This window comes from Teleopsis dalmanni, chromosome 1 (assembly GCF_002237135.1).
Source record: "Teleopsis dalmanni isolate 2A chromosome 1, ASM223713v2, whole genome shotgun sequence".
Taxonomy (NCBI): domain Eukaryota; kingdom Metazoa; phylum Arthropoda; class Insecta; order Diptera; family Diopsidae; genus Teleopsis; species Teleopsis dalmanni.
Window position 1 is genome coordinate 15277799 of NC_051846.1, and position 18009 is coordinate 15295807.

The window sequence follows — 18009 nt, forward strand, 5'->3', positions numbered from 1 at the left end:
AACGTTTAAAAAATTACCTTTATGAAGTTGTAATCGAAAATAAAAAAATAAATGTGTTGGCGACCAATGTAACATCGATATGTCAGGGTACTGAGGCATAAAATCAAAACCGATGTGGTGTTTTACGCACTTGACGCGCGTGTTCAATGAATGCTTGGAATATTTACTTTCAGGGATTTGAAAAATATAAATTTCCATTAGTATGACCAGAATTAATCATATCTAAGGCACTGTTTTATAATAAACACTTTATTGTTTATTATTTGCCCCAACAGTATCACTTATATGTATATGAATATAGTGTCGATATGATATTTAAATTTTTATTGTAAAATTGTATCAATATCATATTCATTAATTTTCTTTATATAATTTATTTACTTATTAAATACTGAGAAGAATAAAATTGCCAAACTTGAACTTCTTAAACTTTAAAACATATTTAACTAAAATCTAAACTTTTTGATTTTTTTTAAACCTTTGATCAGACTTAAAAATCTGTCGCAGACAATTTCTTACTGACAAGTAAGAAATTATTTTACTCTAGCACAAGTAATTGTAATTTGGTAAGTTTGGTTCGCATGTTCACACAGCAAATATAAAATTATTTTAACTTTGTTGTTCATTTCTGTTTATTTTATGGTTGCGCTCGTAAATAAAAACAACGAATGTTACAATAATATTTTGTTTTATATTGCTTTAGACTATGAGAATAACTGATAATATCACCATATATAATAGTTTTACTTTAGAGAATTACGTATTGAATTTCAATGAATTTTGTAGAAATTACAATTCAATCGTAATATTGGTTGTTGGATTTTTATATGGAATCGGATTGTAATTTTAACCTGAGAAATTGCGTCCACATAACTACCGTAAATCTTATTGTACTTTACTCGACAAATAAACAGCACTAGCTGACATTTTACATACAAAATCCATTTTAATATATGCTCAAGTGGTTCAATAATTCTAAGTGTAAACATAGCATTAGAGAAATTCAACAATTTCATTAAATACTCAACTAAACAGATATATAATTTTCAGCATTCTTTTTGTTTTTAAAAGAAACTAATAACAATTTTAATACACAATTTTAAATTTTATTTATCTTATTGCTCTAACATTGCCTAACTAATAAAGTTGTAAGCAAAGAATACTTGTATTATTTGGTTGTAAACATCAATGCAACATTTGAGCGGCGAAAAAATTTTTCTCAGTTCATTCCGCATTTAAGTCAGCAAATATCGCCTAGATTTCTTTCTTTCGTTGTTGAGTCGTCGAACCGAGTGTACGTTTTATATGATTATTCAAAATTAGTTGTTTTTTTAAGTAATTTTTATCAAAAATATTTTATTCAAATTATAATTTATCGTATTTTTGTTAAATAACATGTGTATATTGTGATTATATATCATTGATGCTTAAAATATTTTGAGATTAAAATTCTAACCTATAATTTTTTTTTATGTCAACAGAATTCGGTTAAAGCAAAGTAAACATGGTAAACGGACGTATACCATCCGTGTTCTCAAAAACATATGTAACTCCTCGTCGCCCCTATGAGAAGGCACGTTTGGATCAAGAATTGAAAACTATTGGTGAATATGGTCTTCGTAACAAGCGTGAAGTATGGCGTGTAAAATATGCTTTGGCCAAAATCCGTAAAGCTGCGCGTGAATTGCTCACTTTAGATGAGAAAGATGAAAAGAGATTGTTCCAAGGTAGCTATAATAAACATACTTTCTATTTTAATTGAATTATAAATGAATTTTTAATTAATTAATTGTGGTGATGCGAATTTCGAACAACATAATATAACTAATTAAAATTGTATTATTTTTTTTAAAGGTAACGCTTTGTTGCGTCGTTTGGTACGTATTGGTGTATTGGATGAATCCCGTATGAAGCTCGATTACGTGTTGGGTTTGAAAATTGAAGATTTCTTAGAGCGTCGTCTTCAAACTCAAGTATTCAAATTGGGTTTGGCCAAGTCTATCCATCATGCTCGCGTTTTGATCCGTCAAAGACATATTCGGTAAATATCATGAGTATTGAATTGAAGGCTGCTTGATAGCAACAAAATTATGTAAATTTTCATGTTCAGTAAGACCACTTGAAAGTCGAACAAGTACACTCAGAGGCAGTGCATTTGTACCGGCTTTCAACGTCTTTCAAAACAATGGCATTAATGCTTGAATGACTAAGCAATAACTGATATCGTAAGTTGAATTAAGAATTAACTGAACTTTTATTGAAAAGCCTCACCAATAACACATAAAAAAAACATACGTTAATAAGGTTTATTTTTAATTTAGTGTACGCAAGCAAGTGGTGAACATTCCATCATTCGTTGTGCGATTAGATTCACAGAAACACATTGATTTCTCACTTAAATCACCATTCGGTGGTGGCCGTCCTGGCCGTGTAAAGAGGAAGAACATGAAGAAGAACCAAGGCGGAGCCGGTGGAGCTGGTGAGGAAGAAGAAGACTAAACTACGCGGCTTTGTGATCTGTATTTTACAAACAGCAAACAAATATTTTTTGTTTAGTAATAAAGTAAACGATCGTCTTATCTGATAAAACTTTGTTTAGAATTTTATATTTCTGATTGGGATAGGAAGTTTTTTTTATAAGAAAAATGATAAATTGTACAACAAAATTGGTATTGAAGTCTTTTATGCGATGACCCATTTAACCAGTAATGTCATAAATAACTTGTAAGGTTAGGTGTATGCATGGTTTCCTGTTCTGTTTGGCAGAATGATATGTGTACTTTTAGAACAAGTTTAACGAAACTTGCAAAAATTTTTCCAATTTGTAAACAGTTGCACGCACATGGCTTAGTAAACTTGTGACATTCAAATTGTATTGGTCTGGTTTTTCGATAGAAATTTGAAATTGGAAATTTAAATTCTTTAAAATTTAAAGTCTTTTAAAACAAATGTTTGTAAAATAATTAGGTAATTTAGATAAATCACAAAACTTCTATTTGAATCGGTGCTAATTACCATCAATAATAATATAAATTTACCATATTTTTACATTCAAAATTAACTAGAAACCTTTTGGAAATTTATCTTTCATACATTTCTTCCTTGAATTTCTCAAAATGTTTACATTTCGGAGTAATCGAACATCAATTAGCAAAATTTTATGCATTTCAAATAAAGGGTTTATACTACAGCAATTAAATTAGTAGCTGTGAAGCAACACAAAAATAAAATTGGATGATAAAAATAACAACACATTTAAAGTTAAGAAAATTATATTATCAATAAATTATTTATATGTTATTTCGAAAATAAAATTTTAATAAATACTTAATAATAATAAAATACTATTTTATTTTGCATATATCGATAATTGAGGTCCACTAATTGCAAAGTACAAATACATTCTTAAATCGCTATATACATAATAATTTATATCAATATTTGTATAAATAACTGCTTGATTTATTATGAGATATTTATGTGTAAACAATAAATTAGAGATTTTTGCTATATATCATTAACCTAATTTGTTTTGTATTGTCAAGAAACTTCTGTTACGTTTCTTTTTATAAAAATCAGGCAGCAGTCATCTATTGACATTCTAATTCGCTTTAAGATTTTTCGCCGCAAATTATTTAATTTACGTGTCAAAATTCTATATTTCACATTTCACTGTCATGATGTGATAGGACAGTTGAGAATTATTTTATTAAAGTTAATTATTTTTTGTTTAAACATTTTTTTATCAGCGCAATATTTCAACGGATTATACAGTTCAAAACGAAGTAAAATCGGAATATAGAAAAATAAACATTTGACATGGCTGGACAAAAGTTTCAATATGATGAAAGCGGTGGAACATTTTATTATTTCTTGCTGTCGTTTCTTGCGTTGATTCTAATACCAACAACATTATATTATTGGCCACGAAAAAAGAAAGAAGGTGAGGCTAACTAATTAATTAAAAATATCAAAATGAGCGGCTATGTTAAATTAAAATTAGGGCAAAGTGTATTTTCGTAATTAAAATTCCGTATGTCGCTTTGTACCAATTAGTACTTTTCCAGCGCAAGCAGCTGCGTCGACTTCAACTGCGATAGGTGAAAGCTGCGCGAGTACAAAAATAATCGACACAATCAGAGCATCAAAACGGATATTTTAAATATAAATATTAATATTTTAAGTTATTATATATACATTAAAAAATTCGTATGTATATATAAGAGATAAAGATCTTTAAAATAGTATTTCCTATTAATATTAACTATATATTTTATTTTTAGATCCGAATAAGTCAAAAGAAGAATGCCAATGTCCAGATTGTATTAAGAAAAAAGTAATAGTAGCAGCTGCACAACCATATCAGGCTGCTAAATCCTTTTTTTTAAGATTAGCACTCGTTCTCGGATGGGCTCTTATTATATTTTTAGCTTATAGAGTCTCTCAATTTGATTATGAAGCTGCTAGTTTTGATCCATTTGAAATTCTCAAAGTACCACCCACCGCATCAATGGCCGATATTAAAAAAGCGTACAGAAAATTATCTGTAATATTACATCCGGATAAAGAAACGGGTGATGAAAAAGCTTTTATGATGCTGTCCAAAGCATATCAGGCGCTTACGGACGATGTAGCCAAAGAAAATTATGAAAAGTATGGTAATCCCGATGGGCCAGGTGCAATGTCATTTGGTATCGCATTACCTTCATGGATTGTTGAGAAAGAGAATAGTGTGTGGGTTCTAGGTTTATATGGTCTGATTTTTATGGTTGCACTACCAAGTGTAGTTGGAGTTTGGTGGTATCGTTCCATACGGTATTCGGGAGATAAAGTGTTACTTGACACGACACAAATGTACTTGTATTTTATACACAAAACTCCACATATGCTGCTGAAACGAGCACTCATGGTGCTAGCAGCCAGTTTGGAATTCGATAAGCGTCACAACTCTGAAGTTGTGGAACGACAATCTGATAATGATGAAGTGCCGGCAGTAAGTATTTTTTAACATACGTTATGTAACAAAATTCATATCAGATGATTTTTTAGCTAATACGTCAATTGCCGAATTTGAACGAAAAGTGCAAAGAGCATCCGTTGTGTCGCATGTATTCCATTAAAGCTCGTGCCCTTTTACACGCACATCTATCAAGAATAGCATTAAATTCTGACACATTAGAAAAGGATCGTCAATTTATTGTTAAAAAGTGTCCCTATTTAGTACAAGAAATGATTTCATGTGTACATCAGCTAGTAATGTTGGCATATGCAAGACGCATACCACGTCTACCAAGTATAGAAACAATTGAAAACTGTATGAAACTCTCGCCAATGCTTATACAAGCATTATGGGAGTATAAGTCACCGCTGCTGCAACTACCTCACATTACAGAAGATCATCTGTATTTTATGAATAAGAAGCGTCACGTTAAAAATTTGCAGCAATTCGCACAGTTAAAACCTGACGAAAGTAGACAATTGTTAAAAAATCTTTCTGATTTTGAATATGATAACGTAATGAAGGTGTTGGGAAAAATGCCTCTTATTGACTTCACAATACGTTGTGAAGGTGGGTTTGTCTACAAATATTAAAATATAACAATATAACAAAATCATTTTAAAATTGAATAATTGCAGTTATTGATGATGACAATACCAATGTGGTCACCGCCGGCGCTATTGTAACTGTTACTGTATCCCTTGTGCGAAAAGATATGAAAAGCCTTTTTGGTGATACTAAAGCACCTGAGAAGCAAGCAATAAAGTAAGTACCATGTGTATATTGTTTTGTATTTTAGTAATTATTTTAAAAGTTAGAGATGCAAACATTAATTTGTTAATAAAAAATTGTTTGTAGAGATGCATCATCAGAAGAAGAAGAAAATGCTGCAACTACCGCGGCTGCTGTTAAAAAATCATCGGCTTGGTCTAGACCTAGGAAAGGTAGAGGAGGTAAGGGTGTTAAAAAACCTGCTAACAATCAAAAAAAGAAAACAGCAAATGCACATCAAAAAACTGCAACTGTCACAACGAACACAAATGCAGAAATACAGGACCAATCAAAACAAAATTCTGAAGCGGAGTCAGATATAGGTGCTAGTGATTCAGAGGAAAAGGAATCTGTTTCAGGTAGCGAAGACGAAGATAAACAGAAAAAACCTATATTAAATGATGACGATGATGATGAGGAATGGGAAAAACTGCAAGCGAAATTAAATAAGCGCGAAAAACTTGAAGGGAAATCACGTATATCACATACTGTGCATTGTCCGTATTTCCCAGAGGAAAAACAAGAATATTGGTGGACGTACATATGTGATCGCAAATCACGCACATTAATTACAGCGCCGTATCACATCACAGATCTTGTGGATCAAGAAGAAGTGCAACTTAATTTTACCGCACCACGTTGGACAGGTGTATATACTTTCACAGTATGTTTAAGATCTGGTAAGTAAATTTTGGCATATAATTAAAATACTTATACGTTCACAGGTAATACAGGTAAACATAATCTAAAGTAAATTGCTTCGCAAGAGACCACAAGTATAATTGACTCCATTATATCGTTAAAATACATAACAAAGATCTGCAATAACTTAAAATTAGGTTGAATTTCAAATTTCCTTTATCCATTTCATTATTACCATTTGATTCAAACTTTTTTTTTGTTGTATCCAATTAACATAGAAAAGGAAAAAACTAAAACAAAGTAGGAACTCTCGTCCAAGTATACAATTTTACTGAATAACTTCAGTTCTGTTAAAAGCTATCTTATTATATTACTTAAAGTAAATTTAAATATTTTTTTAGGGAAGTAGAATATATGCACCACCAAAAACTCTGAAATCAAGATTCTATTCTCAACTAGGGCCGATGCTTTTTCTTCAACAAAATGATGACATGTTGTATGGGCTATTCAGATACAGCTTCTTTGAGAAGAAGAATGTATAAATACTTAAGCCAATTTCCGAATTTTTGAACTAGAAAAAACTGTACTCTAAATAAAAAACTTTAAATATACTTTCTACGCAATGAATGATGCCATTCGGGTGTAATAACACGTTTCGGATATCAGTTGTTTATTTGAAGAAAAAACATGGGAGGCATTTCTAAAAGTCGCAGAATAAATAGCATGAAAATCATCACAATTTATGTATTAACAGCGCACTAATATAACCGGTTCACAGAGACTTTAATACAGTGAATGAAGCAATTTAATCAATTAAATATTGTTGTTGTAACCCGTTGGGATCTACTTGTGGTTGATGAGTGGCTCCGACACATATACCCGGCCGTTCTTGGAACTAATAAATTACATAATGCTTCTGACTATCATTTCACTTACCCACTGTTGTTGGTTTTGTAGCCTGTGGAGATTTATATAGCAGGAAACAGGAAGGAATAAGAATACATGGTTAAGGGTAAGGAGAGAAGAAAAGTGGTTGTATAGGATATGGAAGGAATCAGAACGTAGATATATGGTCATTGAACCAGTCCAATAATATACATTATCTTTTTTTTGAACATATGCAGTTCATATCTTCATTCATATCTTTGATTATCCACTCACTATTTGTAGCATTGCGTACGTATTTTTTCAGATACCGTCAATCATATTACGTTTCACATTTAGACTAAAACTATATAATTTTTTAACGATTATATTACGACTGCCTTTAAAATTCAACAGTTTTTTTTTTATTTTCCATACTCTTAAATTTTTATTCACATTCATCAGGTTCTATGTTAAGAAAAATTGTAGGTAGTCCATACTCTAAGGTTCTAAGGCTTAGTAAATATACAAAACTTGTTAGGAATAACCATTTTTTTAATTAGAGGTGTCGAATATCATTTGTAGAAGCTGTGTTGTATATTCGTACCATATCCTAATAGACTTTAAGTTAATCTCGCGTCACTTACCTTATCGTACTACTCAGCGTTTGCATTTCTAATATTAATATTTAAACATTAGTCACATGTAAAATAATTATTTCTTAAATATTATAACATATTAATGTCTTTAAAATTAAATATTTTAGATTCATATCTGGGAATGGACCAGCAGCAAGAACTTAAATTGGATGTGAAGAAAGCTCCAGCTCCACCTACAGATCACCCACAATGGGATTTGAGTGAATCGGAACCAGAAAACAATGAGCAACAAGAAAATCTAAGTGACTATACGACTGACTCGTCGGAGGACGAAGACACAGAATAATTCCATAACGCTGCATGCTTTTTTATACTAAAGTTACTAGTTACAAATACAAATGAGCAAAATTTTTTGTAATTGGGAAATCGTTTTTACTTCTTGATCTATTTTTTTCGTGTATAAAAGACAAGAATACAGCTGTTAAATAAAAATCAATTTTAGTGAATGATTTGAGGGAAATAATAAATTATTAATAAACGCATTTTTAATAGTTTTATAATAAAATTCAGTTTATTTTTAAATAAGTGAATACGAATATAAGTAATATAAAGACTTTAGTAGCCAATCTATTTTATTAAAAAATAAATTAAGGAGGAAAACATATTTCACATTCTTCTTTTAGTTAAGCACTTAATTATTGCATTAATATAACAACTTATATTCTTGTTAGTCTGTTTTATGTTGTCTTGTTTGAAGCACCCGAAATGATATCTATATGTATTCTAATTGCTCGCTCCTACTTTCTCGCTCTCGATTAGTTGTTGACTTTCGGACTTAGTTGAGCTATGTTGCTGGGATGACGCTTCACTTGGTAGATTTAATAACAGCTAAAGTATAAAAAGAATACAATAATTAAAAATTATATTAAAAATAAATTCCATGAGAATTAGGCACCAAAACCGTTTCTTTATTAATGCAATCTTTCCAGTTCTTAATACATATTTACAATTTACATGACTACTAAATATTCAAAAAAAAAAAACTATATGCGTGTATAGTACATGAAAGGTGTGTGCTCTATGTGGTGTTTGCAAATTTATATCCATTAAAAGTTTATATTTTGTTAAGTAATATTTTGTGATAATATTTATTTATTGAGATTTTGGCAAAACTTCTTCTTGGTACATTTTTTCGTACTCTAGATTAGCTAACGTCCGCTGTCACTTCTTTTTTTTCAGATGATTCATCATTTTCAACAGACTTTGATTCAGTATCAACAATTTTTTCCTTATCTTCTTCATTCATTTCTGTTTTCTTCGTTTCTTCTTCTGCAGCTTTATCAACAGTTTCATTGTCAGTTTCATTATTTTTAACAGTTTCTTCTTCTGTTACTGTTACTCCATCATCTTCTTCTTTTTCAGTTTTGCCTAAGTTTTCACTACTTTCTTCATTAATATTGCTTTCTGTTTCACCTACATTGCTTTCAATAGTTTCTTTTGTTTCTTCTTCATCTTTTCTAACTTCAGCCTCTTCCACAGTTTCATCAGTTTCAGCTTTAATTTCCACATTTTCATCCTCTGTTTTTACATCACTCTTATCATCCTTTTCAATGTTGCCATTGATAGATTCTTCTTGAACACTTGCTTTATCATCTGTGTTAACGTCTGTCTTATCATTTTTAGTTTCATTATCTCCTTTTTCTTCTGTATCTGCAGTAGTCTGCTCTTTGATTATATTTTCATCTGCTTCGTCTGCTGCAGCATCTTTATCCCTTACATTCAATGCTTCAGTATCCTTGTTTTCTGTATCTTCTTTTGTTTGTTCTTCAGCATCCTTTGTATCCTTGTTATCTGTCTTATTTTCATTATTTTCTTCTTCGTTATCACTAGTTTTTTCCTCAATTTTCTTATCAACTTCTTCTTCGGTACTGCTTTGCTTTTCAACTTCCTTATTATCATCATTTTCGTTATCGTTACTAATTTCCTCATCAGCTTTCTTATCCTCTTCATCTGTAGCTTCTTTCTGATCCTCAGCATTTTTTTCTTCATCCTTTGTTCCTTCTTTCGATTCTGTTGAATTATTCTCTTTTTTATCCTGACTAACGTTAGTATCTTCTTTAGACTTTTTTGTAATGTGTAAATTGAGTATTTGTAACATTAATGTGGGAATAATCAGTCCAATGTATGATCGAAAAGGTTGAGAAGGAATGGAAATGTTATTGAAAATTCAATCAATTTGAATGTTTTATTAAGCAAATCGCATCATGCAAAAATAGATCAATATCAATTACAATAATTTAGCTTTAATGCCAGATAGGAAAAGCACAGACATAGGTTAGTTGCAATTATCTTGTCATAAATAAAACGAGTGTAAAAAGGTACGTTTAGCTTTCGTTTTGCTTTACGGGAACCAATGCACTCAGCCAATATAATCCCTCTGTATTAATACAATATATACAAATCTACACCTAGCCAAAAGAGTTATTACTAATAACATCCCATATTCTTTTTCACTCTTAAATAATAATACTCTAATTGCAATTTAGACTTCTTTGCAAATAATTTGATTAAATAGAGTCACTAGGGCAAATAGGGTACAATAACAATAATCACTGCTAAGTAAGCAGTTACGATTCAGTCTATCGCACTAAATTGCAATTTTCATGTTTACCTTTGATAACGTGACTAATCTATATATCAATCTGTAAAAGAGACAGAACATCTGTGTCATGTTCAACGAATTGAGCTTCGAGGGGATCATTTAGTTATTATCGATTTAAGGGTTTCATGGAGAGTTGTAACTTTTGTAAACTAAAAACGTAAAACTAGAAGCGTTCGTGTCAACCAGAGAAGAAACTTCGATAATCTAATGGTGTTGTAGCCACGGTGAGGAATATATTATTACGAGTATGTGACTTAAATCAAGTGACTAACAATTTGAGTATATCAATGTTATCTATAGAGTGAAGGGTAAAACTGTTTACTCACTTTGGATCAAGAAAATGCGGCCAAATGATTATGCTGGTTCTATTTTTTTTTCAAACAGATTATGGTCTATTTTTATAGAATGGATGATAGCAATATCTGAGGTCAAATTTACTCTAATCCATGATATCGACCTACGACTTCCTAAATTTCAACTTAATATTTTTAAAAATAAAAATATATTAATGCCAATTATATCTATTGCACATGATTGGTAAGTGGAAATTTATTTGATCTGAGATCTTTATGTTAAGCAATGAATAACAGAACGGCTTAAATTTAAGATAGAAGTATTGCCTACTTCAGATGTGCTATTATAATGTTCTTTAAGAAAAAACTCATTAAGATGGCTACATGCAGGGTCTTTAGCATTAATTTGCAAATAAGCAGATTATGACAAAGAATTGCCCCTATAATTTATCACAGACTCCTACCTCTGACTCTTCATCTGCTGCTGCTTCGATATTTTCTTTATTTTCATCTTGAATGTCTTCTGTTGTATCTGCTTCTCCGGAATCTTTCATATATATATGTATATGTTGTGCTCAATACAAAATTGCGATAATTATTTATTTGCATTTACCTTTCTCAACAGCATCACTTTTGTTTTCTGCACTCTCATCCTGTTTTTCCTGCTCCTTCTCAGCTTCACCGTCTTCAGTTGTATTAGCGTCGTCTGTAGTTTTTGTTCCATCATTATCCTGGTCGGAATTTCCGTCTTTGTTCTTAAAAATTTTTATGGAAATTTTTATAATAAAATTCGGTTTTGCGCTATCAGTTTTCGCGCATGTAAATTGAGGCAGCGTTGCCACAGAGCAGCTTGATTTCTAGCATACACAAGACATATTTATTGCAACAAGCGCTTACAATACTACCTAATAAAATCGAGTTTTCGGGGTCCAGAGAACCCCCATTCCGTGCTCCAAAAACAAGAAAAGCTGTGAAGTCCTGTACATTAAATTCACGTAGCGGCAGAGTTTTTAAATAGTTGCACTTATTTCTAGCAATTTATTTAAAAGCGGCGTAGCTTCGTACTAAAACTAATTTTAAACTTAGCTTATAAAACAGCCGGCGACATTTCATAGTAATAAATAAACTATGACGATAATTAGTTAAAGCTTCAAATTTTTAGTGCAATCAAATTATGCGATTTAATATTTTGTATTTTTAATACAATTTTTTATTTATTTTCTTCTATATAAAATTTATATAAATAATAGTTTAATGTGCGCAAATATAGCATGGTTAATACATACGTAAATATTATATTACATGTACATATATATTTAAAAAAAGATAGAGAGAAAGACAGAGAGAGAGATAGATATAAAGAGAGATACAGATAAACAACAATTTAAGTGTTAAATTAAATTAATCTTCTGATATAAAATTAATATTATAAAAAACAAAAGTCACTACATAAAAATTAAGAAAATAAAATTTTAAATAAAAAATAAATAATTTAAATAAAATTGTAATTAAATTATACAGTAAAAAATATTAAGTGCTCTTATGTTGGCCTGTGCGAAGCACAATTTACATGTAAGTTAGATGGGTTAGAAATTATTTTGCTTTGCAAAACTTATGTGCATTTCAAACCTCTACATCTTTTGTGGCCTCGCCCTCAGTTCCGTCGGTTTGTTCTGCAGTTTGCTCATTCTCGGATTTTTTCTCTTCATTCTCTTTATTTTCGCTTTCCTCAGACTGCACCTCGCCATTCTCCTTTTTAAGCTCGATTTGTGCGCTGGACACTGATGTAGTGTCTGCTGGCGCCAATTTCAAAAATTGTTCTAGGGTATCAATTTCATTGGCCAAATCAAAGGCATCGTAATCACCGCAATAATCTTCAGCATTGAAAATTTGTGGTGGAAGAGCGTGTCTTGGTTCTGGATCACTAACAGTTGCACCATTACTAGTTGATTTAGTTTGCATGAACTCTTTTTCACTTTCTTTACCAGGTTCTGTGATGTCGACTGTTTCATATTTTATATTCTTGCTATCCAGTATCATGAGAACGCGTTGTTGACGTTTTTTAACCTATAATTTTGGACAGACATTAGTTAATACATCTAAATTTTTTATGTTAGAATTAAAAATTGATCTGAAAATGAATAACTGTTTTTTTAACGGAGTTTAATCGTGACAATGCTAAAACTTTTCCCGATCAAGAAGTTATAATAAAACTAATGGTAATATATTAGAGTCAATAAAACAAAGTCTATTTTTTTGAAAAGTTCCTGCAGCGGACAGGTATACGTAGCGGAACCACTTCACACAAAGAAGTCGAATTTAGCAGCTTAACACAAAATCATTAGAACAACACGGGTATAACAACATTTCGCTTTAAACAATACAACATATAGATACAAATCTAACAAATCAAAATAGACGTTGACCTTTTTGGAATCGTATTAATTTATTTAAAAAAAAAGGTTTGGAATAAATGTGATTTTTAAATAATCCAAAAATCAGTTTGTCTACAAATCTAAAGGACTACCTTTTTAAAAATAAGTTAGGGTTAGAGAATTACTTGTATTAGCAACGGATACTGTTTCCTTTATTGTTACGGTTTAACAATATATGTTTATACAGTTTTTACTAAATAGGTTTAAGTATTACAGTTTAACTTAGATGAGAACTATGAATTCACTAGATTATGAATAAAGTTAATGGATAATGGATAATGGATATGAATAAAGCTGAATAAGTCAATGGACTTATTAATTATTTTGGTGAAAACATACAGACTAAAAATTATTACGAAAAATATAGAAGATGTTCAAACAACTAGAAAAACTTTTAGTAAAAGCTCGTTAGATTCTAAAACACCGGATATATAATACGTGTGTAGACTAGGTTGCAACACTGCAGAGAACAATTAGCGGAAAATATAAATAAAATTTATATGAAATATTTATATTATATAGTAAAATAGGTTGACATTATATTTAACAGGTGAGGAACTCAATGCCAAGATCCAAAAAGACATTTAAAGTATAATTTAAAAATAAATAACACAATATATATGTATAAGCTTTGTTTTTTTTTCTTTTGTCTTTTATAAACACACATTGAAAAAACTATGGTAAGAATATACTTTTTGCAAAAATCTGATCCATCTTCTAATGCTATATACATATTCACTGCACGCGATTTATCACATGCATACACGTCCGCATTTTCAACATTAGTGTCAGATGAAACAGAGTAGGTTTGATTCTAACACCAAGAAAACCATAAAAATTTACTAGTCATGAGCTACAAACATTCCTAAACAAGTGCAATAGAATCGACTGCTGTGATTTTCTGTCATCTATAATCTCCAATGATAATGTATTGGACTTATCAACCAGAATTTCTATCAAAATTAAAATAAGAAAAGGAAAATTATTATAGATAGTCCGCTACTCAGGAAAACCCAGAAGATAGCCATCGATTAGCCGACCTAGAAAAACATAGTTCCACTCCGTTGTCGCAGAAAGCCAGCAAAAAGTCTCAAAAAGTATCATACGTCACATCACTCAGGAGAAGAATTTAGTTTGTATGTTGTGTTGTGATAGCATTGAGAAATTTAGTTTTCTTTCTAATCTAATAATATATCTATTGTAAATAAGAAACATGTTTTTTCAAGACACCTGTGTTCAATTCTGACAATTCCTCAAATTGGAAATCTAAGTAAGTAACTCTTTGCTCAATCGTTTCTTATTTGCGATAAAAGATATCTATTAAAAGAACATTTAATAACATTCATTCTCCATAATTATCAGCAAAGTGACCTTAAATTTCATGAATAATAAATGAGATATAACGACACTTGAATAATATTCCAAATTCTTGATAAAATATATCGACGTTTGTTTGTGTTAGTGATAAGGACTTTATAGATATAATTTTCCTAAAAAATATTTTTTTATTAAACGCATTTTACAAATAATTATTTTTATTTGATGAAACAGTATTTCAAAACAGCTGCATGGAATTTATCTGGCGTTTGTCGAATCAGACATAGAAAAGAATGCATTAATTAATAAATTGCAAACTAACCGTTTGAGGGAATGATTCATTCCACCATACACAATAATTAGCTCATAACACAACAATAACATTGTTCGTTGTGATGCCACCTTAAGCAGGCAAATTTTTTAATGATGAATTATTGAAAGAAGTTGTGGTTAATTTCTATTTTCATTATAAAATCTGTAAATATTATTTTCTAAATTTTTGTTTACATTATAAAACACCCCTAAAAATTGGTATTATCTAAGACACTGTGATTTTGTTATTCTACGCGTTCATTCCGTAGTGTATTTCGCCTTATTAAGTAAAATGAACGATATGCAGATAACAGGTGGCAGCACTTTCTTAGCATTCTTATGCTGTGACAAGAACCAACGAAAGATATTATTGATGAGCAAATTGACTAATTTGATTTGCTTCAATCATCTTTCTATTAAATTTTTCTTACTTTTTTTTGTTTGCAACATTCTTACATTTCACAAATTAAATGAATGTCCATTGTAGTTTTACCATTTTCCTTTTAAAATTTTATTTATGTAAATTCGATAGTTGCCCCGCCCACTACACTTACCTCTTTATTTCCCGACATTCCACTTATGTACACTTTTAAAGCCATTTTTACGGTTTATTTCTTCACAAATAATAATAATACGTGAATTTTTATAAAATATTTTTAGACTTTTACACTTGCTACCCTTTATGCCGCTACTTATATTGGATTATTAATATTGCTGAAATAATATATTTTAATCTAAAATGATACGGAATTACTCAAATTCGGCAGTTAGATCAATTTAGGAAATATCTTTCTACAAAATATGTGTTAAAATCTGTAGTAAAAAATTGAAAAAATAATTGCACAAATGGTAATATTCTTTCCTATCTCCACCAATTTCTTTTTTTTACCGTCTACGCTCGAAAAGCTACTGAATTAAAGTCTTGCAACAAAACACCCGAATGAGTACAAAGCAAAATATATTAAAGGAAAGCTGCCATCTCATCAAATTTGTGTTATACCATAATTTGGTATAAAAGTGCGTTCAATCAGGCGTTGACATACAATATTACAACTAATCAAGATATTTTTGTTTTTGAAAATAATAATGAGTAGTACATTCTAGCTCAAGCTTTTATTTCGATATTTGTGTTCAATTGTAGTAAACAGTATTAATTATTAACCCATTAAGTACCAGGCAAATTTAGACTTGATAATTTACGGTGAAATAAATAGTAAAATAAAACAAGTTAAAGTAAATGAAAAAAGTTTAATATTTATTTGAAAGATCCAAAATGGGTTAAATGAATTGTAATGAATATAAGTCAATTGTTGTAGTTGTATTGTAATATTATAGTAGGTTAATGCTATCGTAATTAACTGGACAACTACGCATCAAAAAATGTCAATTTTTCAAAATCTATAGAAACATGTGTCAATGAGTTCAGAAAATTGTAAGTGTAAAAACAATATTAGGATTTCCAATATGTGACTAATTTGTGTAAAATATAATTTAGAATTCTAGAATAAATTCGTCTCTGTATAGAAGGAAATCGTTTGTATGAAGAAATTCGTTTGCTTATAAAATGAAATACGGAATAATAAGTAAAAATACCTTTTTATTGTAAATAATAAAAATCGCCAGCTTGAATAGCGATTTTGAAAAACATGGATATATGCATTTTTTTTAAATTAGTTAATACCAGTTAGAAATACTATTAGATTACAAATGATAAATTTCAATATAATTAATGCGGAAATCGAATACAACCCTGCATTTCAATTATATAAAAGGTAGTATAATGATCTGATAGCAACAATAATTGTATTGCTTTCACTACAATTCGATTAGCTATATATATCATTTATTATAATGAAAAATATTTAATATAAGCGAGATTTCTTACAAAAACCATATTTGTAATGATGAAGAATATTTATTATAAGAAATAATATTTATTATGACAAATCATATTTATTAATGTAAATAATATTTATTATAATAAGTGATATTCATTATAATAAATAACCGTTATTGCAATATATTATATTTATTACAATAATTGATATATTACAGTGAAGGCTTTTGCTGGAATGTAGTATAATTTTTTTCATTAATAAAATCAATTAAAAAATTATTAAATATATTATTCGTGTACTATAAATATATTTAATTGATAGATAAAAAACGCAAATTTATTTTTATTTTAAAGCCATTAAAATTAAGATCATTATTCATACAAAAAAAGTACAACTAAATTTGATAGACCTTTCTTTTATAATGCCATACAAATGAAAGATCTAAGATTTTATTAAGATCAGTACCCTAGCTTCTTATTCGCATATAGGCTAGATTCACAGTAATTAACCAGACCTAGACATTGTGAAGTCTCGTTCTTTATTGTTAATTATATGATACGGGTAGATTGCATGGCGACAATATCATCGTACAATATATGGAGGATATAAAATTTTACAAAGATATACTATTTTGACCCTACATATCAGTTTGCGCACAAAGTAAGCTTATAGTAATTGAACACACCTTGAGACCTTAAGGATCGACTGTAATAACGTCCTTTATTGTTAATTTATAATATTTTAAGGTTACTACACATGCCGCCAATATTAATTGCCAGTGTTATTTCCAAATATTCCATCAACTGGTTTCGATAAATACCTCTATAGTGTATAGGAAATATCGGTGGAACTGTTTGCGATTTCTAATAGAAACTGAAATCTGTAAATAGTCGATCCTTAAAAGTTTACTATTCTAATATTATTTTCCGAATGCGAACGCCATCACTTTATTTGCGAAAATTGTGATATACCATATAAGAAAAGAAATGTTAGAATTTTTAACATTTATAGATGAATATTTTATTAAAATATATTGTGTTCTGTTTTTTTTCAAGCAAATATTGGTTAAATAAACTTTGATGTCCGGAGAACGATAATTTTAACTTATACGCCAACGGAGGGATTCAGCATTGCAAATTTAGTAAAAAAAAACAAGAGATTTTCTCTCAACAGTTGCATTAAAATTAAAAAAAAATTTCATTTATTATTTATTTTTAATATAAAAATGGCATTTTTCTAATATTAAGTTACTAATAAGAATGAGATATATTAAAAAT

At 29.7% G+C, this 18009-nt stretch overlaps 3 protein-coding genes across 5 annotated transcripts; 2 read left to right on the forward strand and 1 right to left on the reverse strand.

The window, feature by feature from the left end:
• The first annotated feature begins 1187 nt into the window (after window positions 1–1187).
• LOC119669432 (40S ribosomal protein S9) lies at window positions 1188–2589 on the forward strand. The gene is made up of 4 exons (XM_038079323.1): window positions 1188–1294; window positions 1482–1727; window positions 1855–2041; window positions 2322–2589. Exons 2-4 carry the CDS (start codon window positions 1505–1507, stop codon window positions 2497–2499), a joined length of 588 nt encoding a protein of 195 aa, XP_037935251.1. The 5' UTR covers window positions 1188–1294; window positions 1482–1504; the 3' UTR covers window positions 2500–2589.
• A 1230-nt stretch (window positions 2590–3819) lies between these two features.
• On the forward strand, window positions 3820–8293 carry LOC119667954 (translocation protein SEC63 homolog). The gene is made up of 6 exons (XM_038077305.1): window positions 3820–3943; window positions 4284–4993; window positions 5050–5569; window positions 5638–5764; window positions 5858–6450; window positions 8043–8293. Exons 1-6 carry the CDS (start codon window positions 3820–3822, stop codon window positions 8219–8221), a joined length of 2253 nt encoding a protein of 750 aa, XP_037933233.1. The 3' UTR covers window positions 8222–8293.
• A 187-nt stretch (window positions 8294–8480) lies between these two features.
• LOC119674911 (SH3 domain-binding glutamic acid-rich protein homolog) lies at window positions 8481–15834 on the reverse strand. Of its 3 annotated transcripts, none has more exons than XM_038086075.1 (5): window positions 15449–15828; window positions 12460–12897; window positions 11444–11585; window positions 11295–11377; window positions 8481–8763 (listed from the first exon to the last, which is right to left on the reverse strand). In XM_038086075.1, exons 1-5 carry the CDS (start codon window positions 15491–15493, stop codon window positions 8659–8661), a joined length of 813 nt encoding a protein of 270 aa, XP_037942003.1. In that variant the 5' UTR covers window positions 15494–15828; the 3' UTR covers window positions 8481–8658. The 3 variants fall into 3 exon arrangements, with proteins under 3 accessions (XP_037942003.1, XP_037942009.1, XP_037941998.1); XM_038086070.1 differs by lacking the exon at window positions 8481–8763 and adding an exon at window positions 8783–9997 and having other exon boundaries at window positions 15449–15834; XM_038086081.1 differs by lacking the exons at window positions 11295–11377; window positions 11444–11585 and having other exon boundaries at window positions 15449–15825.
• Between the last annotated feature and the right edge of the window lie 2175 nt (window positions 15835–18009).